The sequence below is a fragment of the Somniosus microcephalus genome, chromosome 20 (genome assembly GCF_052327205.1).
Source record: "Somniosus microcephalus isolate GS21.2 chromosome 20, FLI_Smic_1.0, whole genome shotgun sequence".
In the NCBI taxonomy this organism is placed as follows: Eukaryota; Metazoa; Chordata; class Chondrichthyes; order Squaliformes; family Somniosidae; genus Somniosus; species Somniosus microcephalus.
Genome location: NC_141006.1, coordinates 52,717,812 through 52,742,074, shown reverse-complemented (window position 1 = coordinate 52,742,074; position 24,263 = coordinate 52,717,812). Strand labels below are relative to the sequence as shown.

Sequence of the window (24,263 nt, the reverse complement as noted above, 5' to 3'; positions counted from 1 at the left end):
AATAGAAATAAAAATTGGGTGAGCTGTAAAACGGGCTGCCGACTTGCTGTCACCCGTTCTGCACTATCGCACAAAGTCAAGATCTACCCTGGAGTGTTAGCGGGCTATTCTATCCTGGGGTATCACAGTTGAGGCCAATCCTGTCCTTACTTAATGTCTAAACATGCACACTTTTAGCAGGAGTCACTGGATAGCAATCAGGAGGTTAGGGACCTTCCAAGGGGCACTGAGGCCAATTGTAGGACCTCGGTTTGCCAAAATCAGCAAATTCAGTACAGAATGTCAAGCGAACCGGATATCTTCTTGGGTGTGGTTAGTTACTCACTGCCTTAAACAGCTGAGCCACTGGATAGGTCTCCTGGTTTCTCATTCTCTTTCCCTGCCCTCCTGGATGCAGCAGATGCAAGTTCTAAAGGGAACCAGTGAAGGGATTAATCAGGGAGGAAAGAGGATATGTGCCATCATAGAAGATCACAAAGTTAAAAAAAAAAATTTTTTAAAGAACTGTAAAAAAAAAATTAATTATGGGTAAAAAGAGGTTACTAACCTCCCTATAACATAGTAAATGTTTTTACACATATAGCACCTTTAGCATAATACATCCCAAATATTCACAAAGACTGAAAATAACTGGAGACTAAGAGATGGAGATAAAGCGAAGGGTGGTGACCAGCAGAAAGATGGCAGAAGTAATTTCTGAGGAGGCTTTTACAGGAGGGAAGAGAAGTAGCGAGTCAGGGGGAGCTTGGGTTGAATGTTCCAGCGTGAGGGGGTGGTATGGCTGATGATCTTTTTATTTTTGTTCAGTATTCCCTCCTTTTCTGCCATCCTCCTCTTCTGATGAATTGACATGATGGGGTACCATCTGGCACCGTAACCAATGGTCCATTCAAAAACACAAGGGCCTAGTGTGTGAATCAGTGAGTACTCATGGGGGTTGCATCACATCCAAGCCCAATCCTGCATCCAGCCAAAATTCACATATGTGCCATTTCCGGCAGGGGTCCAGATCACTGGTGGGAGAACCCTGGCTGATTTTCCATTTCTTAACCAGGGGTGCAGAAACCTACTACACCCCGACTACTGCTGAGATTAGGTAACTCAGAAAGGACCTGGAGTTGAACCTGGAATCTTTTTTTGCTCTGTATGGTTCAGTGACATACTGCCTTTGTTTTCTTGGATACTCAGGTTACTATCATTTCAGAGGAACCTCAGAGGGTCGTTGCCAATTAACCCTTTCACTCCCAAGTTCCAAAAGATTTGACTTGACCCATATTGGTGACAGTAATGATATTTTATTCAGTGTAAGTGAGACTTGATACATTACAGCATCTAAGCAGTAGTTAAACAAGGCGCAATCGAGATTTATATTACCCGTTATACCCTGGGTAGAAGACATGATCTCCACAAGTCCACTCCCGTTGGCCCTGGCCTCTGGGCTCACTTGTCCGCCCGTTGTGACGTGTGTGGGTCCTCCACCAACCTGATTCCCTCCTTGGCTCATCTGCTGGATGTTCCCAAGATCTTTGCCGAATGCCTTTGCAACCCAAGTGTCGGAGAGACCCCTTCTTATACCCTTACTCTCATTCAAAACCTATGGAGTCCTCCTGAACCAATCACTGGCCTACACCCCAAACACAAAATCCAATCATAAAGATGCCACATCTACAGCACCTTGGGTTACGCAGGTTCTAATCATATCTGGGGTAGTTATGGCAACACAAATGGAACATGTCTCCATCGTGTCCTTGCTGTTCGCTGCGAAAGGCCTATGTTTTTAATGCCTGCAGATACCATAATATTCCAACACAGTGGCAGCTGCACCTGGCCTTGTTTCGCAGGCTAGCTGCCCTCTATTTGACCTTGGCAATTCTCGTTCTCACCCCAAGCTGTCTGGGTTGCAGCTTACTCACAGGCTTTTAATTAGAAGCAAAAGGGTTACAGGTCATATATCTAAAAATCAACTAACCACGATAATCTTACAGTCCCTTTGCCTCTTGTTTCAGTCTCTGGAATTCTATTAATTCTTCTAGTTCTGTTCCCACAGACAAGCTGCCTGTTTTGTTCTGCGAGGAAAGCATCTTTAATTTGGCCAAGCAAGGCCCAGTGATTTGGTTTCTTCCATTTTAAATCTAATTGGGTCTACCCAGGGCATATTACAACAGAGTTTATAAGTATGATTATAAGTGCAGCAATAACAATGAAATCTTTAAATTACAATTAATAACTGTCAATTTATTTAGTTCAGGTTAGTTAATAAGAGAATATAAAAATGGAGTCTTCCCAGGCCTCTCACAACCTGTATCAATATTGCTGTAACAGAGTTAAGTACAGGAAGTTCCTGACTGTTCCTTCTGACCTACAAATATTTGTATGACTGATGGCTGCATGTAGCCTAGTTGAAATGGTTGATGAGTAAACATCGGAGATGATTTTTATTTTCAGGTCCAAGTCAGTTCTAAATGATTTTGGCCGCAATTTTACTTACCTTGGTGGGTCCGGGGTGGGCGATGTCGGGTCCTGACCCCACTGCTGGCTCCATCCCGCTCTGGAAAATGACTTGCCATTGCTGGGGCTTGTTAAGCCCACCCAGCACGTTTCCCGGGCCAATTAGAGGAAGCAGGTCCGGTGACGTCATTTCATGACACTGATGAAATATGCCGTTCATCAGGCACTGTATTCTGTGTTTAGTTTAGTTTCAGTTTCATTTCCCCACCTGTACTGTATTGTGTGTAAGGCTCCGCCCATACCTGGCCACTACTTAAGCAGGCTGCACTGTCTCACAGGCAGTACAGCAGATCTTCGGATGGGAGACACTTCTCCACTGTGTGTTACTTTCTTAGTTAATAAAAGCCTTGCTTTGCTCCGTTAACGTCGAGTCTCGGATTCATTGAGGCACATCAATTTTATTAACTAAATTTTCAACGCAATGGATCAAATCTTGAAACCCGAACGTTTGGATTTGGACCAGCATGCTTCGGACGCATTGGACACTGGTTTAAGCGTATGGAATTCTTCCTGGACAATTCCGTAGCCATCACAGGCGCTACGGACGCCGAAAGTATGAAACTCGGAATCCTGCGGAATTGGGTAAGCCACTGGGTTTACACCCCTCATCCAAGACGCCGACACGTACCCGGCCGCCTGCGACATCCTAAAGGCGCATTACCAGCAGCCTACGAATGAGGTGTACGCTAGGCATCTGCTCGCTACTCGCGCACAGCGACATCGCTGGATGAGTTCCTAGTCACCCTGAAAACGCTTGGCAAAGACGGCAAGTGCCAAGATGTAAAAGCCGCAGTGTACACTGACGAGCTTGTTCGTGATGCCTTTATCACAGGCCTCAGCTCCACTTACATCCGGCAGAGACTACTGGAAAAAACGGGATTGGACCTGAAACAGGCTGTGGATACAGCGCGATCCCTGGATGTGGCCCAGAGAAACTTGGACGCCTACTCTTCAGCCCGCGCCGCCCACGCCGCCACGTGTGCACCAAGGGCACCGCCATCTTGGAAGGCATCTTCCCCGCCCGGCAGCCCGACACCGTCGGGGCCCCGCTCTCCCCCCAGAAGCCCTACGACAGCCACGACGTGTCGGGGCCCCAACTGCTACTTCTGCGGGCAGCCGAAGCACACCAGAAACCTGTGCCCGGCGAAAGGCACCACCCGCTTTAAGTGCGGTAAGAAGGGGCACTTCGGGAAGGTGTGCAGAGGGAACCCCGCTGGAAAACCCGCCACCGCCGCGTGTGCGGCCATCTTGGACGCCATCTTGCCCGACCTCGTGGGGTCCGCCATTTTGTGAGCAGACAGCGTGGACGCCATCTTGTCTCGATCAGGGCCCTACAGTGGCATCGGTCACAGTGGACCAGACCAGACCGCACCAGCTATCCAAATCAATGGTGGACATCGAGGTAAACGGGTGCGGGGTTAAATGTTTAATTGACAGTGGAAGCACGGAGAGTTTTATCCACCCTGAACTAGCACAACAACCCTCTCTAACAGTGGTCCCTGCTCGGGGCACCATCTCTATGGCTGATAAAACCCAGACATCGACCGTTATGGGTTACTGCGCGGTACAATTGTCCGTTAACGGAACTGTATACGATAATTTTAAATTGCTAATCATGAAGAATCTATGTGCGAGCGTGATCTTGGGCCTGGATTTCCAGTGCCACCACCAAAGCATCACGCTCAATTACGGTGGGTCCCAGCCGCCCCTCACAGTGTGCGGTCTGGCTACCCTGAAGGTAAAGCCGCCTTCGCTATTCGCGAACCTTACTCCCAACTGCCGGCCAATAGCGACCAAAAGCAGGAGGTACAGCTGGGAGGACAGGCGGTTTATCGCGACCGAGGTGGACAGGCTGCTGAGGGAGCGCGTCATTGAACGCAGCAACAGCCTGTGGCGCGCCCAAGTGGTAGTGGTGAGGGGTAGCGAGAAGAAACGGATGGTGATCGACTATAGCCAAACGATCAACATGTACACCCAACTAGACGCCTACCCGCTACCCCGCATATCAGAAATGGTGAACCAAATTGCCCAATACCGGGTGTTCTCCACCATCGACCTCAAGTCAGCGTACCACCAGCTCCCTATCAGACCAGAGGACCGCCCGTACACCGCCTTTGAGGCGAACGGACGCCTCTACCAATTCCTCAGAGTCCCCTTTGGGGTGACAAATGGGGTCTCGGTCTTCCAGAGGGAGATGGACCACATGGTCCTTGCAGGCAACCTTCCCCTACCTCAACAACGTCACCATCTGTGGTCACAACCAGCAGGATCACGACTTGAACCTCGAGAGGTTCCTGAAAACCGCACAAAAACTCAACCGCACCTACAACGAGGACAAGTGCGTTTTCAACACCACGCGCCTCTGCATACTAGGCAGCGTGGTGGAGAATGGGGAAATCGGACCAGACCCCGACCGATTGCGCCCCCTATGGGAGCTGCCCCTGCCCAACACTCCCAAAGCCCTGAAAAGGTGCCTGGGGTTATTTTCTTATTATTCCCAATGGGTCCCCAACTACTCCGACAAAGCCCGCCCCCTCTTGAAAGCATCCTCTTTTCCGCTCTCTGCTGAGGCCCACGCCGCCTTCAAAAGCATTAAGCGGGATATTGAGCGGGCCACGCTACAGGCAGTGGACGAGAACACTCCCTTTCAAGTGGAAAGTGATGCGTCTGACTTTGCCTTGGCAGCCACCCTCAACCAGGCAGGACGGCCCGTAGCTTTCTTCTCAAGGAGCCTCCAAGGGCCCGAGATCAGACACTCCTCCGTGGAAAAGGAGGCCCAAGCCATCGTGGAGGCAGTGCGCCACTGGCACCACTACCTAGCCGGCAAACGCTTCACCCTACTTACCGACCAACGGTCGGTAGCATTTATGTTTAATAATAAACAGAAGGGGAAGATTAAAAATGATAAGATTCTCAGGTGGCGGATCGAGCTCTCCACCTTCGAGTATGACATCATTTACCGGCCAGGGGCCCTTAACGAATCCCCCGACGCCCTCTCACAAGGGATGTGTGCCAGCGCCACCGGGGATCGGCTACAGACCCTCCACAACGACCTCTGCCACCCAGGGGTCACGCGGCTGTTCCACTTCATAAAGTCCCGCAACTTACCCTACTCGATTGAGGAAGTTCGGTCTCTGACCAGGAACTGCCGCACTTGCGCCGAGTGCAAGCCTCGGTTCTACCACCCAGATAGAGCCCACTTAATCAAAAGCTACACGGCCCTTTGAGCGGCTCAGCTTGGATTTCAAGGGCCCCCTCCCGTCAGTCGACCGCAATGTTTACTTCCTGAACATTGTGGACGAATACTCCAGTTTCCCATTCGCCTTCCCCTGCCCAGACATGACCAGCGCCACGGTCATTAAATGCCTCAACAGCCTGTTCGGTATGCCGAGCTACATCCACACGGATAGGGGGGCGTCCTTCATGAGTGAAGAGCTACGCCAGTACATGCTGTCCAGGGGGATCGCCACGAGCCGTACCACCAGCTACAACCCCCAGGGTAACGGCCAGGTGGAGCGAGAGAACGGGACAGTATGGAAAGCAGTCACTCTAGCTCTAAGGACCAAGGGCCTCCCTATCTCCCGCTGGCAGGAAGTCCTCCCAGATGTGCTCCATTCGATACAGTCGCTATTGTGTACTGCCACGCCTCATGAACGAATGTTTGTCTTTCCCCGGAAATCCACCTCAGGCGTATCCATGCCGTCATGGCTCTCCACCCCAGGTCCGGTATTTGTACGAAGGCATGTGAGGGACCACAAGACGGACCCCCTCGTGGAGTCAGTGCACCTACTCCATGCCAACCCCCAATACGCGTATGTCCGGCACGCCGACGGAAGGGAGGACACCGTGTCCATAAAAGATGTCGCCCCAGTCGGTAACGACAACAACCACAACAGCAACAGCGATCACAGCAACTCTTACCCACCCACTATTCTTTCATCACCCCCGGAAGAACATCGACCAATGGTGCCCCCACCAACTACCCCTTCAACAACCCTGGCGGCGCCCCCGGCAGAGACCCAGGAGGCCACCGGGGACACCACGTCGGTCACAGAGGACTATCAAACCCCCGAACAGATTAAATCTATAGAAGGGGTGAATGTGATGAAATATGCCGTTCATCAGGCACTGTATTCTGTGTTTAGTTTAGTTTCAGTTTCATTTCCCCACCTGTACTGTATTGTGTACAAGGCTCCGCCCATACCTGGCCACTACTTAAGCAGGCTGCACTGTCTCACAGGCAGTGCAGCAGATCTTCGGATGGGAGACACTTCTCCACTGTGTGTTACTTTCTTAGTTAATAAAAGCCTTGCTTTGCTCCGTTAACGTCGAGTCTCAGATTCATTGAGGCACATCAGACATGTCATCAGCCGGCTTCCATAAAGGGACCACGGCCAACTTTATTTTGACAATTGTGCTGTCAGTGTTCTACAGCACTGAAGTGCTACAAACACTGACAATGACTGCACAGAGGTGCAGGGCTGCACCCAGGTTCTCCCATGGCTCTCTCCATATGCTCATGGAGGGAGTCAGAGCATGCAGGGGGGTCCTCTTCCCTTCCGATGGGCGGAAGAGACCTCCCCAGAAGACCAAGACAGCCTGGTTGCACATTGCATAGGAAGGCACAAGCAGGGATGTCGTCAGGATGGCCTGGGTGTGTAGTGTATGTACCTTTAAGACAGAACTACTTTTACAGCTCCTGTATACTGTAGTACCGGCAGTGACCACACCTGTATATAAGCCTTGCGCATGCCTCTGTACCCCCAGTCTTGAGACTATCCTCCTCCAGTAAATACCTGTTTATTGTTAAGTTACAGCATCCGTGTGGTTATTGAAAAACATCATACTCTCAGAATCACAGATCTAACAGTGGCGACGAGTGTCGATTCGAATCTACCTGCAACTCTGCATTTCCCTTCGAGGATTCGCTCCGGGAGGGCGGTGTAAGAAAGTCGAGGCCAGGAACACGGGCGTCGACCACGAGCAACCGCCCAGTCGTCCGGCAGAGAGTGAACATCACAAGGGAGGCTGTGGAGAGCCGGGCTTGGTTCCCCAGCCACGACGATCAGCAAGAGACTGACGACAGGTCCAGCGCAGACCCTTCCCGGACAGCGGCGGCTGGAGCCGACCGACGGCGGAGAGAAAGCCTAGCAGCATCGACGGGGTAAGACAGAGGGTGAAGCACACAGGGCGCAGCCGGGGGTTGAAAACCGAGCGGCGTCGAGAAAAAAAAAAAAAAAAAAAAACGGAGAGAGAGAGGGTAAAGCAACAGCCGGGTTCAGGACCGAGCGACGTCGAGAAAAAAAAAAAAAAATACGCGCAGAGCACAGCCAGGGCTCAAGGGCTGAACAGTGTCCGCGGGGAGAAGGAGGGAGAGCGCGGGAGACGCCATGGAGAAGGAAGAGCGCGGGAGACACCATTTTTAGAAGCCGCAGCGCAGAAGGGCGAGTGCGGGAAGGAAGGAAAGCGCGGGAGATACCATTTTGCGTCAGCGGAGAAGGGGAAGTGCGGGAGACGCCATTTTTGACAGTTAAATCACACCCAGGGATGCCGAAGAGTGGCAGTATCTCTACGTTCGACAATGAAGTCGAAGATTGGGCGACATATGTGGAACGTATTGAGGTGTACTGCAGGGCGAATGAAGTGCCAGATGCTAGGAAAGCACTGGTTTTGTTAAATTCCATGGGTGCAAAATCTTATGGGTTACTGCGAAATCTAATAACCCCAGAGAAGCCGGTGAACAAGAATTTCAAAAGCATAGTAGAAATCCTACAGGACCACTTAAACCCCAAATCGTTCTGCTATCAGCAACGGTGTAAGTTCCATAAAAGGAACCAACACAAAGACGAAGGCAATGCTGAGTCCCTAACGGAACTGCGCAAGCTATCGAAACACTGCCAGTTTGGAGCGGGACTAGCAGATACGTTAAGGGACAAGTTTGTGTGTGGGCTACAAAGTGAAGGAACCCAGAAACGGCTTCTATCAGAAAAGGATCTTACGCTGGACAAGGCTTTCAGTAATGGCAGTATCACATGAAGCAGCCGCAAGGGGCGCTGCAGAGATACAACGGAGACCGCAAGAATATGGCACCAATGAAATGTCCTATGGAACAGGGAAGTGCTATCGCTGCGGCAGAACAACACATGACCAGAAGGATTGTTGGTTCAAGGACCAAGTGTGCAGACAGTGTGGGAAAACAGGACACATAGCAAGAGTCTGCAGGTCTGGGAAGAAAACCAACAGTAAGAAATCTCCACAGGAGAAGTACAAAAAGGTACACCAGGTGATGGACAGTGGTTCAGACAAACAGAAAAGTGACACAGACTCCGGAAGCAAGGAGCTGGGTTGTCTGAAACTACATAAGGTAACCAAAATGGAGGATCACCAGACTATCTGGGTTACACTCAAGATAGACGGAGTCCAAGTGAAAACGGAATTGGACACAGGATCAGCCCTAACAGTCATAAACGAAAAGGGACTACAAGCGGCTATTTTCACATATACCCTTGAAAGCTACAGAGATTGTCTTGAAGACGTATATGGGGCAAAAAGTCTACCCCAACGGAAAAATAAGGGTAAAAGTGATATATAAAGGCCAGGAAATACCTAAAATGGATATATATGTATTGCCAGATGGAGGACCACCACTGCTAGGACGTGAATGGATCCGGAAGATACAATTAGATTGGCATTCCATACAGGCACTGAAGGTTGAGGCCAAAAAGGATGACGTCACACCTGGACGACTGTCAAAAATGCTAACTGACGCAAAAGAAGTGTTCCAGGAGGGACTCGGAACACTAAAAGGAATAACAGCAACGATTAAAATAGAGGAAAATGCAAGCCCAAAGTTTCTGAAGGCCAGACCAGTGTCTTATGCGATCAGACCAGCTGTTGAAGCAGAGCTGGAAGGGTTGGAACGTTCAGGAGTACTGTCCAAAGTGGACTGGAGCAAGTGGGCTACACCCATCGTTCCTGTAATGAAGAGGTCGTTGAGTAATACGCCTGGGAAACCAAAGAAGGTCCGCATCTGTGGGGATTTTAAGGTGACAGTGAACCCAGTCCTTCACACGGTACAATATCCGCTTCCACGAATTGAGGATATTTTCGCCTCACTATCTGGAGGTAAACGCTTCACCAAAATTGATCTAGCCCAGGCGTACTTGCAAATGGAGGTAGAAGAAGCTTCGAAACAATACCTTACGATTAACACTCATAAAGGTCTCTATCAATACAACCGGCTGGTGTTCGGGGTAGCCTCGGCTCCGGCTATCTGGCAAAGGGCAATGGATCAAGTCCTGCAAGGGATTCCAGGGACCCAGTGTTATTTGGACGACATCCTGGTCACGGGCGAAAATGACAGTGATCACCTCGCCAACTTGGAGAAGGTGCTCACCAGATTAAAAGGAGTATGGGCTACGAGCTAATCGCCACAAGTGCAAGTTTTTCCATAAACAGATCTCGTATTGTGGCCACGCCATTGATGAAGAGGGGTTACATAAGTCCCCTGAAAAGATTGAGGCAGTAGTCAAGGCTCCAGCACCGGAAAATGTGTCACAACTGAGGTCGTTCCTCGGGCTGGTAAACTACTACCACAAGTTCTTACCAAATATTTGTCCACGGTATTACACCCACTGAACACCCTACTGCAAACAGGGGTACCATGGAAGTGGAATGACGAACGTAGACGAGCTTTCCAGAAGTGTAAAGAATTGATCACATCAAAAGAGGTGTTGGCCCATTTCAACCCAGCACTACCAATTCGTTTGGCATGTGATGCATCACCCTATGGTATTGGAGCGGTGCTGTCACACAAATTCCCAGACGGGTTGGAGAGGCCAGTAGCCTTTGCGTCTCGGTCACTAACCTCAGCCGAGCGCAACTACGCCCAGATTGACAGGGAGGCCCTCAGCCTAGTATGGGGAGTAAAAAAATTCAACCACTATCTGCATGGGCAGATGTTCACCTTGCTGACTGACCACCAACCACTTGTCTCCATCTTTAATCCTAAGAAGGGCGTTCCAGTGATGACTGCACAACGGTTACAAAGATGGTCCCTGTTTCTAGGGGCAAATCAATATGAAATAGAATATAAAGGCACGAAACAGCATGGGAACGCTGATGGGCTATCGCGCCTGCCACTGCCTACTGTGGAGGAAGCACCAGCAGTGGACCCTATCGAGATATTTTATTCGTCAATAATTGAACGATTGCCAGTAACGAACGCGGATATAGAGGAGACCCGAAATGATCCGACGCTGTCTCGGGTATATGATTTGACGGTGAGGGGATGGCCAACACATGGCGACTCACTGTTGCCAGCATTCTCATCCAGAAGAGAACAGCTGTCAGTATGCCAGGGGACAGTGATGTGTGGATCCAGAGTGGTGATTCCACCCAAGTTAAGGGAGAGAGTGCTAAATGAGCTACATGAAGGTCATCTTGGGGTGGGGGGGGGGGGGGGGAAGTGAAAATGAAAAGCCTTGCTAGGGCTTGTGTGGTGGCCGGGAATCGATCAACAAATCGAAGACCTAACTAAGAGCTGCTCAGGATGCCAGAAGGTCCAAAATGCACCACCACATGCCCCTCTACACCCATGGGAGTGGCCCTCCTCTCCATGGCAACGGGTGCATATTGATTTCACTGGTCCATTCATGGACTCAATGTTCTTAATAGCAGTGGATGCTCATTCGAAGTGGCCTGAGGTGATAAAAATGTCCTCAGCCACTACAGAGAAAACGATTGCAGTCCTACGGACCATATTTGCCAGAAACGGTTTGCCAGAGCAGATTTGCTCTGATAATGGACCACAGTTTGTGTCCGAAGAGTTTCGAAAATTTATGAGAAGGAATGGGGTAAGGCATTACACATCCGCCCCGTATCATCCAGCCACAAATGGATTGGCTGAGGTTTGTACAAACCTTTAAGAAGGTGATAAAGGCCATGTGCGACGATGAAATTCCACTACAGCATAAGGTGGACAATTTCTTATTAGCCTACCGAAACGCGACACATGCAGTTACCAACCAGACCCCGGCCATGATGTTCTTTAACCGAAGGTTGAGATCTCATTTGGACTTGCTCAGACCAAATGTGCGAAGAAATGTTGAGGACAAACAATTCCAGCACATCAATGAGAAGCCGACAAGGAGCTTCAATGTAGGACAACCAGTCTTGGCCCGTGACTACCGAACAGAGAAATGGCAACCCGGAACGATATGCACAAGGCAGGGGCCATTAATGTACACAGTGGATGTCGGGGAGAACATTGTGAGACGCCACGTCGATCAGATCTTAGCGTCACAGGAACGAGTCAACCCCATGTCTCGAGTACCTGGGGATGAACCCGACATACCGGTAGCATCTACCTCAGAACCAGTAGCAGTGGAAACCGATGAACTACCCGATGAAAAGGGGCCAGAATCGCCTCTGCACCAAGAACGAGAACCTCAGGAAAGGCGCTATCCCGAAAGGGTTAGGAAGCCGCCCCAAAGACTGAATCTATAAATGGACTATTGTTGTCTAATGTACATGTTAAAGTGTTAATTGTTATTTGAATATTAGGGGTACTACTAATCTAAAAAGGGGAGGAATTGTAGTGTATGTACCTTTAAGACAGAACTACTTTTACAGCTCCTGTATACTGTAGTACCAGCAGTGACCACACCTGTATACAAGCCTTGCGCATACCTCTGTACCCCCAGTCTTGAGACTACCCTCCTCCAGTAAATACCTGTTTATTGTTAAGTTACAGCATCCGTGTGGTTATTGAAAAACATCATACTCTCAGAATCACGGATCTAACAGGGTGCAGTGGTGCAAACCTTTCAATGGTCTCATTAGATCACCCCCATAGAATTTGTGAAAATCCCTCTTGAAAGGTCAATTGCTAATAGCTCTCAATTTTCTGGCATAAGCTGCTTTTCATGATTATCCATAGCTACAGGTGCAGACTCAGATGGATGTAGAAAGGACACTAGTTGGTGGAGACAAAAATTATATATACGTGAAATTTAAACAGATGAGGACAATTAAAGGAGAGTGTCACAATTGGAAGGCAAAAATTCAGAAAGCCTCAAAAGACATTTCAAGCCATCAGCTGCCTTTACCAAGGCTGAAAGGGCAGGGATTCAGAAGTGTCATGCAGAAAGGAAAGGAAGGGAAAGGCAGGCATTTGCAGACAAGTGACAGGATAGCCTAGTATGTTACCATCTGTTTGTTGGTAAAGGCAAAGTAATCCTGCTTGAGTGGTGAGAAGGCCCACTGTGCCATTCCAGAATACCATCTCATAGATCAGCAAGCAGTTGCGGCCACAGCTAAATTATTAAAGTCACTGAATATGCTGTATGGCAGCCACAAGTATCTCTGCAGCAGATGGCAGAGCTTTGCATCTGCCTCTCTGCTGACCCAGACCGTGGAGAAGGCAGGTCCACATAATCATTGGCAAGTAGGTACTCAGGGCCTGCAGAAATGGTTGGTGGCATTTTGGGAAGTGTGGCCAATTAGGCTCTTGATCACCTTGGTATGCCATTTTCATGCAGTACCACAAAGCATTTTTTTTTTTTTGGCGGAACACCTCCGTTCAGTCCGTACGGGTGACCTGAGCTTCCGGTCGCCTGTCATTTTAATTCACCGCTTCACTCCCACTCTGATCTCTCTGTCCTCGGGACATTGCATTGTTCCAATGAAGCTCAACGTAAGCTCGAGGAACAGCACCTCATCTTTCGATTGGGCACTTTGCAGCCTGTCGGACTCAACATTGAGTTCAACAATTTCAGATAATTATCCCTGCCCCCATTTTTCATGCAGTATGATTTTTGCCATTCCCATTTGCAACATTTTATCTTTCCTGCCTCTTACAAAAGTACAGGATGTTCTTTCTATTCCTTCCTCCCCTCCTAACCCCCCCCCCCCACCCCACCGTCTCTGCATCTGCTTAATATGTTACATCTCCAGCTTTTTCCAGTTCTGATGAAGGGTCCCAGACCTGAAACGTTAACTCGGTTTCTCTCTCCACGGATGCTGCCTGGCCTGCTGAGTATTTCCAGCATTTTCTGTTATTTCAGACTTCCAGCATCCTCAGTATTTTGCTATTATACCACATAAAGCATGACAGGTTGTGATTGGGTGCTTTTGAAGAACCATCCATCATAGTGGCTAGTCAGGCATTCACATATCCTACTGATGCCATCAGGAGTTGGTTGGCACAGGTTCCTTTGGGAAGAGGAGCATCCATAAGCACTATGTCTACCAAAGTGAGGTATCTCATTTCTCTCTGCAGATATGGGTGTGTGGGTACTGACATGAACACACACAACACTTCAGGCCTGACCTGTCTTTCATTGTTTTATAGGACTTCCTCTTCTTTTGAACACCAGCTTGAAGCATTCCCAATTGGGAAATACATTAGTGCTAGGAAAGGGAGCTGCAGGCAAAAAATAAGGGTTACTGGCACAAAGGCTCATGAAAGATGAAGTGCCAGCAGGACCCCATCCATGGAAAAAATGACCCAGAAATAGCCTAAAAACACATCTGTTAAATTCAGTATTCTTAAATGACTGCTGGCTGATGGTCCACTCCTAGTGACTCTGGACACCAGTTTTCCTGGGTGTGCTTTGGACTTGGTATGGGAGCTTGCTGTGTGCAAATTGGCTGTCGTGTTTCCTACATTACAACAGTGACTACACTTCACAGACCTGAAACGTTAACTCTGTTTCTCTGTCCACGGATGCCACCTGACCTGCTGAGTGTTTCCAGCATTTTCCGTTGTTATTTCAGATTTCCAGCATCTGCAGTATTTTGCTATTGTTCATAGTTGTTGTTACTTCAAAAGTACTGCATTGGCTGTAAAGCGCTTTGGGACATCCTGAGGTTGTGAAAAGCACTATAGAAAAGCAAGGCTTTGTTTCTTTGGTATGCCTGCCAGCTGTGAAATAGAGCGACCAGACATCTACTCACACCCCCCCCAATCTTCTTAATATTGAAATGAAGATTCCCCAATGCTTTGGCTGGGAACTTCTACCTTCTATAAAAAGGTGTCTAGATAGAGTGGATAGGAAGGACCTATTTTCCCTAGCAGAGGTCAATAACCCGGGGGCATAGATTTAAAGTAATGGGTAGAAGGATTAGAGAGCAGTTGAGGCGAACATTGTTCACCTCATTGAAACTTATAAAATTCTAACAGGACTAGACAGACTAGATGCAGGAAGACTGTTCCCGATGGCAGGGGAGTCCAGAACCAGGGGTCACAGTCTAAGAATAAGGGGTAAGCCATTTAGGACTGAGATGAGGAGGAATTTCTTCACCCAGAGAGTGGTGAACCTGTGGAATTCTCTACCACAGAAGACAGTTGAGGCCAATTCATTAAATATATTCAAGAAGGAGTTTAGATATATTTCTTAAGGCTAAGGGGATCAAGGGATATGGGGAGAAAGCAGGGACAGGGTACTGAATTTGGATGATCAGCCACGATTGCATTGAGGGGCCGAATGGCCTACTCCTGCTCCTATCTTCTATGTTTCTATGTTCCAGAGGGTGGTGGGGGGTCTGGAACTCACTGCCTGAAAGGGTGGTAGAGGCAGAAACACTTGGATAGGCACTTGAAGTGCCGTAACCGACAAGGCTACGGACCAAGAGCTGGAAAGTGGGATTAGGCTGGATAGCTCTTTTTCGGCCGGCACAGACACGATGGGTCTGATGGCCTCCCTCTGTGCCGTAAATTTCTATGATTCTATGATTCTGTCCCAGACATGACCGCAACATCGAGCGGGGGTGCAAAATGGGTGGAAATCAGGCGGAACCCAATTTGGTGGTCCATTACGCCCCGTGTGCGCCCACCTTTTGGGGCGTAACGTACACTGATGAACATTGATCCCAGATGTTTATGTGCTTCAGCCTTTTTTGGACTGTAATTTGTTACCAACTGAACTTTTGTGGGGCTTTGAGCTGCTGAGCCTGCAGAGGGCAGCCACCGGGGCTGACTGACCTTGGGTTGGCTGGTTCTCTCTTTGGTTCTTTGCCTTGCTTCCATAGTGCTGCAGGAAATGACGAGCTATTTGTGGCTGGTATAAAAGGCCTGCTCCCTGGACTACTCTTCCTCCGTCTCCTGGCCACAGATACCAGTTAATGTGCGTGTGAGTGGGACAAGCTCCAGCAGCGCGCGCACACACACTTCAAAAAAAATAAAAAATTAAAATTAAAAAAAATTTATAAAAAAAAACCCAAATAAAAATCGGCGGAACCAAGTTTTAAAGAAAGGAAGGAAAAAAACCCGTTCATTTTGAATTTTTAAAGGCTGTAAGCAAAAGGATAAAAGCCGAGCCGGCCTGAACCACGCTCTGGAATTTACTGTTCGGACAAACCTGCCGAAGTTTCTGGAAACTGAAGTATTCGAAGCGGTTTTTAAAAAAAAATATAAAAGAAAAAGAAAAAGAAACGGGAATCCCAAGAGAAACTGCCTAGGCCACAGGCTTAAGCGTTTGACATCCAACAAAAAAAGACTAAATCGGTTCGATCATTTCTCGACAGTTCTTCTCCGGCGGTTTTTTTTTTAAAAAGCTCTTTCTTTCTCCTCCTTCCCCCCTTTTAAAAGTGATTTATTGTCGGACTCTCTCGGTGTCGGAGGATGAATCAGACCGGCGCCACTTACCCCATGGCCTCGCTCTATGTCGGCGACCTGCACCCAGACGTGACCGAGGCGATGCTGTACGAGAAGTTCAGCCCGGCCGGGCCCGTGCTGTCCATCAGGGTGTGCAGGGACATGATCACCCGGAGGTCGCTCGGATACGCCTATGTCAACTTCCAGCAGCCCGCAGACGGTGAGCGCATTACTTTATGGTTTTCTGCAAATCCACAGTCTCCTTTGGGGTCTTCAGATGTTGGTCTTCCACCAAGCCCTTCTCCCTGGGGTGGGGAGAAGAGCCTTTATAAATGATCAGCTTTTGGGGGAGTATGTAGGCTTCTAGGGAATTGACGTCTCGCCAAATTATCAATAGCAAGGCAAATGCCCCATTTTCAAGCTAAGGGAAATGTGTTTTTTTATTCAATAAAGACTTGCATTTGTACAGCGCCTTTCACGACCACCGGACGTCCCAAAGCACATTACAGCCAATGAAGTACTTCTGGAGGTAATGTAGGAAACGTGGCAGCCAATTTGCGCTCAACAAGCTCCCACAAACCAATGTGATCATGACCAGATAATCTCTTTTAGTGATGCTGATTGAGGATAAATAGTGGCCAGAACTCCGGGGAGAACTCCCCCGCTCTTCTTCAAAATAGTGCCATGGGATCTTTTACCTCCACCTGAGAGAGCAGACGGGGCCTCGCTTTAACACCTCATCCCAAAGACGGCACCTCTGACAGTGCAGCACTCCCTCAGCACTGCACTGGAGTGTCGGCCTAAATTTTTGCGCTGAAGTCTCTGGAGTGGGACTTGAACCCACAACCTTCTGACTCTGAGGTGAGGGTGCTACCAACTGATTTTGTCGAGTTCAATTGTAGTTTACACTATGCTTTTCAAACTTTTCTTATGTGGGAGATTCCCTGTTCTATTTTCTGAAATACAGCATCAATTTCCCAAAGGGAAACGGTGATATAATTGCAGAAAACAGAAATAATAGGCTAGTAAATGGAAACATTCAGAAATCTGGTGAAGGGACAGAAATCTGATGACTTGGGGATCACTGTATGTATACATGTATGAAAATCAATAATGGTTTAACATTTGGTGTGGAGATGCCGGAGTTGGACTGGGGTGGACAAATGTAAGAAATCACACAACACCAGGTTATAGTCCAACAGCTTTATTTGAAATCACAAGCTTTCGGAGCGCTGCTCCTTCTTCAGGTGAAGAAGGAGCAGCGCTCCGAAAGCTTGTGATTTCAAATAAAGCTGTTGGACTATAACCTGGTGTTGTGTGATTTCTTAGGTTTAACATTTGCCATTGTAATGGTTGGCAGTCAATTGGCATGAGACACAGTTCTTTTACGATGTTCTAAGGAAATTGCAGGCAGGAACACGGACACACTAAGCTGAATATCTAGTAGGTGGAACTGCATTTCAGGCATGCAATAACGTGGCACACTTACGGGCCTCGTGTCCTTGTGGAAGAAATGTTGCAGAGCGCCCCCATGGCTCAGTGGGCAGGTGGAGCACCTGATGTGGTACTGGGCCAAACAGACTAGGAGACGGTTTGTTAGCTGATTTCAGCTGGGGTGGTGAAAGAAACACACTAGAATTGTCTTCGGTGCTCCTGGGCTAGGGAGGGGAAGAAAAGCAGCTAGCGTCCTGCTCCTGCTCTCTGTCTGGTGAACCCTGCTGGAAAGTGCATGTCCACGATCTAACAGTCAGCAGGCTGTTGCTATTAGGACATCTGTATGAAGATTGGTTAAGGTGTCTGAATGACCCGTTGCATTGTAGGGGGCAGAAGGAGGGAGACAAAAGAAGTGTTACTGTACTGTCACCACAGTGATACTCTAGAATTGGGTTAGGGTTATGTGCATATTAACATTCAAAATTAGAGGCAGTAAGAATAAGCCTTCAGTATTCAAATTTCATTGAAATAAAGTGAGGATTTGTCTGAAGTGCGTGATGTGGTGTACATCAGTGATTGAAAGCTTCACCACATTGTTTAGCAGTGTTTCTCCTCTTCCCTTAAACCTAGCGATGCTGAAGCAGATTGTAACCCAGGGTTGAATTCAGAGAACTTGGCAGGTACTAGCTATTGAACCCTGGATGTATGGTTCACTACTGTATCAGGTTATCCATTTGCCCAGTAAACAATGTGGGAACATTTTGTTCTTCGGTTACTGCCCTGTCCTTGCTAGAACATGGGTTCTAGTATATTACTCTCTGATCTTGTACTTTTAAAGATTTTTGTTTCCTGTCTGCTGTGTTGGACTAGTTCATTCATTCGAATCTGGCACTGCTTACTTTCTGCACAGTCATGCTACCATGTAGACCCTCTCCATTTCCCTGATTGTTGGGTCAAGTTTTGTGTATTTGCAACAATGATGGGGATTATCAGCAGAAGGGTATTCATGTTCACTTTAGAAAGTGCAGTGTTCAGCCATTTCATGTGCTACTTTGTCCCCTAATGTGATTGAATAATTGAGGGATCAGCCTCTATCCACTTGCAATCTCTATGATAAGGAAAGGTATTTAAAGTGCTGTCGTGCACTTTTAAATTCACTTAACAGGATACCAGCAGATAATGTACACCATCTTGTTCAGCAGTGCAAGTTTCAGCACATGAGTGTATATCTTGGCACAAGTTAGAGTGCTTAAAACAGTAACTGGTGTGCTGAAATATGGATAATTATACCTTTTGCTTTCATTGTTGCACTTAGATTATTAGTTTCACTTTGTTTTAATGTCTGTTAAAATGTTTAAAAAATCTTTTTCAGTTGTTGTTCTGTGATCCTCCTGACATCACAGCACCAGCTCTAACACAAAACAATGAAAGGTTCTGATGCTGAGCGAAACTGTGCAACTATCGTGGGCTTAACCACAGTTCTCAGCCAATCGGAATCCTCCTTTATCTAATTCAGAAATAAATGTTCAACTACCAGCAACCTACACGCATGGTAAGGAGCAACTCAAGCATTTACACATTATCCATAAATGAAATATGAAGCAGTATTCTAATGTGCTCACCATACAACTTTCTAGTATCACTAATTCTTTTCTCCCCTGTATTAGTGACTTTTCTTGTCACTTGATTTAGGCGAGGTTTTCCATCATGAAATCTGTTTTTTATCCCCTTTCTGTCAACTAATGTAAAAAAAAAAAAAAAAATGATGCTGCCTTCATAAGCTAATCATAGCAGAGTTGAGCAAGTCTCGGAAGCCACTTACTAGTATTTGCTGCATCAGTGTTGTCACTAGGCTCGTTAGCATATTGATGCTGATATGCTTTATGGGGAAAAATAATTTTAATGTATCAATATGCTTCTTATATGATGCTTTTAATTCAGTTCTTCAAATTGATCCATTACAGCTGCCATCTGTAACAGACCAATACTATGCAGCAGGGTCATAGTTAAAATGCTTTCTCCAGACAACTCAAATTTGTATGACAAAATCCCAAACTATATATCTGGGTATTTTCACAATTGGCACGCCTGTAGTATAAAAAAATCATAACCACCATTGCACTGTACAAAGTCCCTTTGTGAGTTACAAAAGGTTAAGACTTGGTCTGATACTTATGTAAACCACTTGAGCCTCACACTCTTTTCACAACAGGTTGATTGTGGCACACACTTGGAATCGGAAGTGTATTCACTCCAACCCAACTGCTATTCTATATGTAAAAATTAAGGACACACAAATGTCAATTTTAACTTCCATGCAGCATCAATGCTTTATGGAGTGCATAATTTCAACCTAAATTTTGTCACTTGAATCACATTTTAAACAGATTATAATTACTGCCAGAAACACACATTTCTACAGCTGGCTCACTAGGTATGTAAACGCTGTTCAAAATATCATGAATAGGTGAAAACAAATAACCGTTCAATTTTTTCCATTGGTTATGACTTTGTACCATTAATCAAAGTTAAGATCTGTTGGTCTGCTTTACACGAGTTGATCTCATTAGATCAATGGCACTATGACATATCCATAGTAAAATAAAGGTGGACCATCAGCTTTGCTATGACATAGATGTTAAAAATGCTTTTTTCATTGGCATTGAAACAATGGAGAGTAGAGTTGAATCCTCGAAAGTGGATACAGGCTTCTATGCACAAAACTAGCAAAAACAATAAGGGAGAGGAAAAATATGGTGCTGGTAATGCAGAATGTTACAAGAAACAATAGAAATGTCAGAAAGATGAAGTAACTTGTTCCAAATTTGAATGTCAGGAAATGAAGCTTTTTAAAAAAAAAAAGTAACAGCTTTCACTGGCACTTTTTTAACCTCAAATTGCTTGTGCAGCAGTTTGGAAGATGAATACTGTCAGAAACATGCAATTTCTACATGTCCCCATAGTAGCTCAGTAGGTATGTGCACACTGTTCAAAATGTCATTAATAGTTGAAAACAATATACCGGTCAATTTTTTTCAACTGGTTATGGCTTCTTACTTATACATTAAAGTTAAATTCTGTTGGTCTGCTTTTTAAAAAATCAAATGGAACTGTATCCACGGAGCTTTGAACGTTTAGAATTTAGGACCAAAATGTTTTCTTTTAAGGTTACTTTAATTTTAAATGTCAACTATAGAAATGTTTGAGAATGTAGGTGTGATAAACTTCGAAAGTGCCTGAATTTTTGAGGCTGATTGTCTTTCTTTACATTAATTGCCATTATATTTTCTTGAATTAAATACATCTTCTAAAGGCCAGAAATGTTCCAATGTCCCTGGTTCTAAATCAGTAACTTAAATAGTGTCTGTCCATTGAGATTTTATTTTAGCTAAACCCCAGGAAAGGAGATTGGCTCATACCGTGTGGTGAGTGTAATGTTGATTCAGCTCTTTTGCCAGCACATGCCTTTAAAGGACCACTCGCTAAAAATAGCCAGCAACGAAGTACAAAAGAGGTTACATCGTCTATTGATGGTGCTTTTGTGAAATGGCTGTGTATTATCATTTAACATGACAATGTAGCTTTCATCGACTTTGAGTGTACATGTAAAATAAAATACAGCATAAACATTACACATCACTTCAGAATTTACAGAAAGCCTGACAAGTTACAAGATAGTTAATGTAAGTGTTCTCTTTAAATACTGGAAAATACAGGACTGCTAATTCTTGCAGACATGGAAACTTCACCAATGTGAGGAATTTGGAAGCTGAAACCGGAGCTCTTGGGAAGAATGCACATGGTTCTTAGAAGAGTTACATTTATTTAGGGTTTAGCTTTCATACTCATAAAATACTAGGTACAGCATTTGTAGCACTGACTGTACTGAGGTTCTGTGCAAGTGAAAAATAAACCTAACATCTGCAAACCTGCTAATATTTATTTGATTTGATTTCTTTAAACAGGAGAAGTTGCTGCCGAAGCTGAGATTTTAAAAGTTCAACTGATAATTTCAGGGGTCAAAAATGCTGAATTAAAAGCTGTAGTTTTTTTTGGTTTGAGGGAAGAAAAGGAATGAATCTTGGCCTAATTATATGAAGCATATTCAAGGAACAATACATGGCAGTACAGTTGCATTAGTTCGCTGTCTCGCTCTCTCTGATGCAATAAAACTTGCATGGTAGCAGTAAACATCATTTTATTAAACTGATGACCTGAAATTGATCTGGTTACTTTAAATCTCTGCAGAGATAACAAGTCATTAAGCGGAGTGGAAGGGATGAATTTGCATGTGCTTAGGTTGCTACCAGTTCAAACTTGTTAATTCATCTTCAGAACTAGTCCAAATTCTTTGAATTTTGGTGCCAAATGTTTTTTGCCTTTCGGTTTTAAACTGCAGTTGTTTGTTAATTTGCATGTGGGTTAGATTTCCTTGTACTGCTAAAATATTTAAACTATTATATCAATGGCTGTTATCAGTTTACTAGGTGGCTGCTTAATCCAGGTACAAGTCACATTCAATCAGAAACTTTTACAGGAAGATGTGACTGTTTAAGAGGATGTAACCATTTAAACAAGGTGACAGTGTTCTACTATCCATATTGAAAGGGTGAAATGCAGAGTATTTGCTGTCACTGTACCCAGATTCCAGCCGTTACTCCATGTTATACATTCGCATTATGAATTTGCACCACCGTAATGGCAGTGGAAATATTACTCTGAAATCCAATCAGAATAATTCTTGCTGTATGAAATGACTCGGGGACATATCTCTATGAACCATGGGAACCACATTGCCCAAACATTAATAGAATGCAATTTTAACTGATAAACTATAAACTAGGTTGAATTAGTCAGCCTTGAGTGTGACTACATGAAAGCAGCTATCCCAAGAATGCTTTTTAAAAATGTTATTAAACTTTCCAATCTTGCTTTCCACCGAACTGTGAAAACTTTTATTTGGTGGAGGGGGGTTGGGGTGGTGGTGATGTATTAAATTGATCATTTTATATGCACAAGTGAGGTTTATATGTTACCCTTCTAGTTAATGTATTGGGGGGAGAAACTAGCACTTGGGAAAGTTGGGATGAGGGAAAGTTGGGATAAGGAAAAATTGTCGCCCACAAAATTCAATGAATGAAGCTTTTCGCAGACTGATGCAAAGTATTCACAAATGGAGAGCTCAGCAAAATGTGAGCTGGTACCTTTTGATGACTTTGAGAGACCTGCGGGGATGGCATAGCGGGACTGGCCAAGCCTGTTGCAAACAGCTCATGGAATCAAAATGCGAAATATTAACATTAAGGTGATTGACTTGAAAATTTTTGACTGATCTAATTCTGTTCGACTGCTATTGAAATTTTACTTGCATCGCAATTAAATAGTAGAACTGCAAAGAAGCTTATGCGGGCATATGCCAAGTATTTATTTTTGGAATTTGCTGTTGTAAAATTGAATTTTCCCTCTTGGGGTATGAAGCAGTACAGCACAAAAATGTTGTCATGAGAGTTTGTAGAACCACTTCAATACGCTTTACTAACCAGCAATGTAGTGTACAGGTGCAAAGTGGTAAGATGTGGGTTTATGTTTCTGCCCTTCCGAATGAGTTCCTGATTCCAGGCATGTCTCTGAGGAGGTACTGTGTTTAGGTTAGGTGATTCCTTAACAAAGGGTATTTGAAGAGACGGGGGAAGAGAATGATGCCCCAAGCCATGCTTGTGTACTTCTGTTTTCAGAGTGTTACTAGTAAAAGTTGGGCCATGGCGTGAGCAGAGAAATAGAAAGGAGAAGGTGTAAATAACTTTCAAGGGTTTCACTTTTATATTTTAAACACCCACAACTTTCTCAGCAATTAAAATGAAAACTACAAATACTCTTTCATAACTATATAACGGTGATTAATAGAGCTCGTCGTCATTTTGTGATTTGATCAGCATTTTGTGCAAGTCTTGATACTGTGCTTCAGTTGCTAAAGGATTTATAAAACTACTAACTTTCCTTTCTGGCACAAACATTTTGTATAATGGTCCAATGAAAACTGAGGTAAAAACATCCTGAAAGCAGTTAAGCCACACAAGTGCCAGGCAATGACTATCTCCAACAAGAGAGAGTCTAACCACCCCCCCCCCCCCCCTTGACATTCAATGGCGTTACCATTGCCGAATCCCCCACCATCAACATCCTGGAGAGGGGTCACCATTGACCAGAAACTTAACTGGACCAGCTACAAGAGCAGGTCAGAGGCTGGGTATTCTGTGGCGAGTGTCACCTGACTCCCCAAAGCCTTTCCACCATCTACAAGGCACAAGTCAGGAGTGTGATGGAATACTCTCCACTTGCCTGGATGAGTGCAACATTCGAGAAGCTTAACACCATCCAGGACAAAGCAGCCCGCTTGATTGGCACCCCATCCACCACATTAACATTCACTCCCTTCACCACTGGCGCACCGTGGCTGCAGTGTGTACCATCTACAAGGTGTGCTGCAGCAACTCGCCAAGTCTTCGGCAGCACCTCTCAAACCCGTGACCTCTACCACCTAGAAGGACAAGGGCAGCAGGTGCATGGGAACACCACCACCTCCAAGTTCCCCTCCAAGTTGCACACCATCCTGACTTGAAAATATATCGCTGTTCCTTCATCGTCGCTGGGTCAAAATCCTGGAACTCCCTCCCTAACAGCACAAACGGTTCAAGAAGGCAGCTCACCATCACCTTCTCTAGGG

General features: G+C 46.0%; 2 protein-coding genes across 5 annotated transcripts in view; one reads left to right on the top strand and one right to left on the bottom strand.

Moving 5' to 3' along the window:
* Positions 1–16,263, bottom strand: part of ak2 (adenylate kinase 2) — a 122,322-nt gene extending 106,059 nt beyond the window's left edge. The window contains exons 1-2 of the mRNA XM_085962702.1: positions 16,157–16,263; positions 326–409 (exon numbers count right to left, since the gene is read on the bottom strand). Coding sequence (XP_085818828.1) covers positions 326–370 — 45 coding nt within the window. The 5' untranslated portion in view covers positions 371–409; positions 16,157–16,263. The remainder of the gene's footprint in view (positions 1–325; positions 410–16,156) is intronic.
* The window catches only part of pabpc4 (poly(A) binding protein, cytoplasmic 4 (inducible form)), a 42,183-nt gene continuing 33,511 nt past the window's right edge, over positions 15,592–24,263 (top strand). The window contains exons 1-2 of one of the 4 annotated variants that reach the window (XM_085962698.1): positions 16,236–16,325; positions 18,912–19,091. Coding sequence is in view for 2 of the 4 variants with exons in the window: in XM_085962697.1 (XP_085818823.1) it covers positions 16,133–16,325 (193 nt within the window). In the remaining 2 variants the exon portion in view is untranslated. Of the gene's footprint in view, positions 16,326–16,716; positions 16,967–18,911; positions 19,092–24,263 lie in introns of those variants that run through there. The other 3 variants (XM_085962699.1, XM_085962697.1, XM_085962696.1) reach the window with 3 other exon arrangements.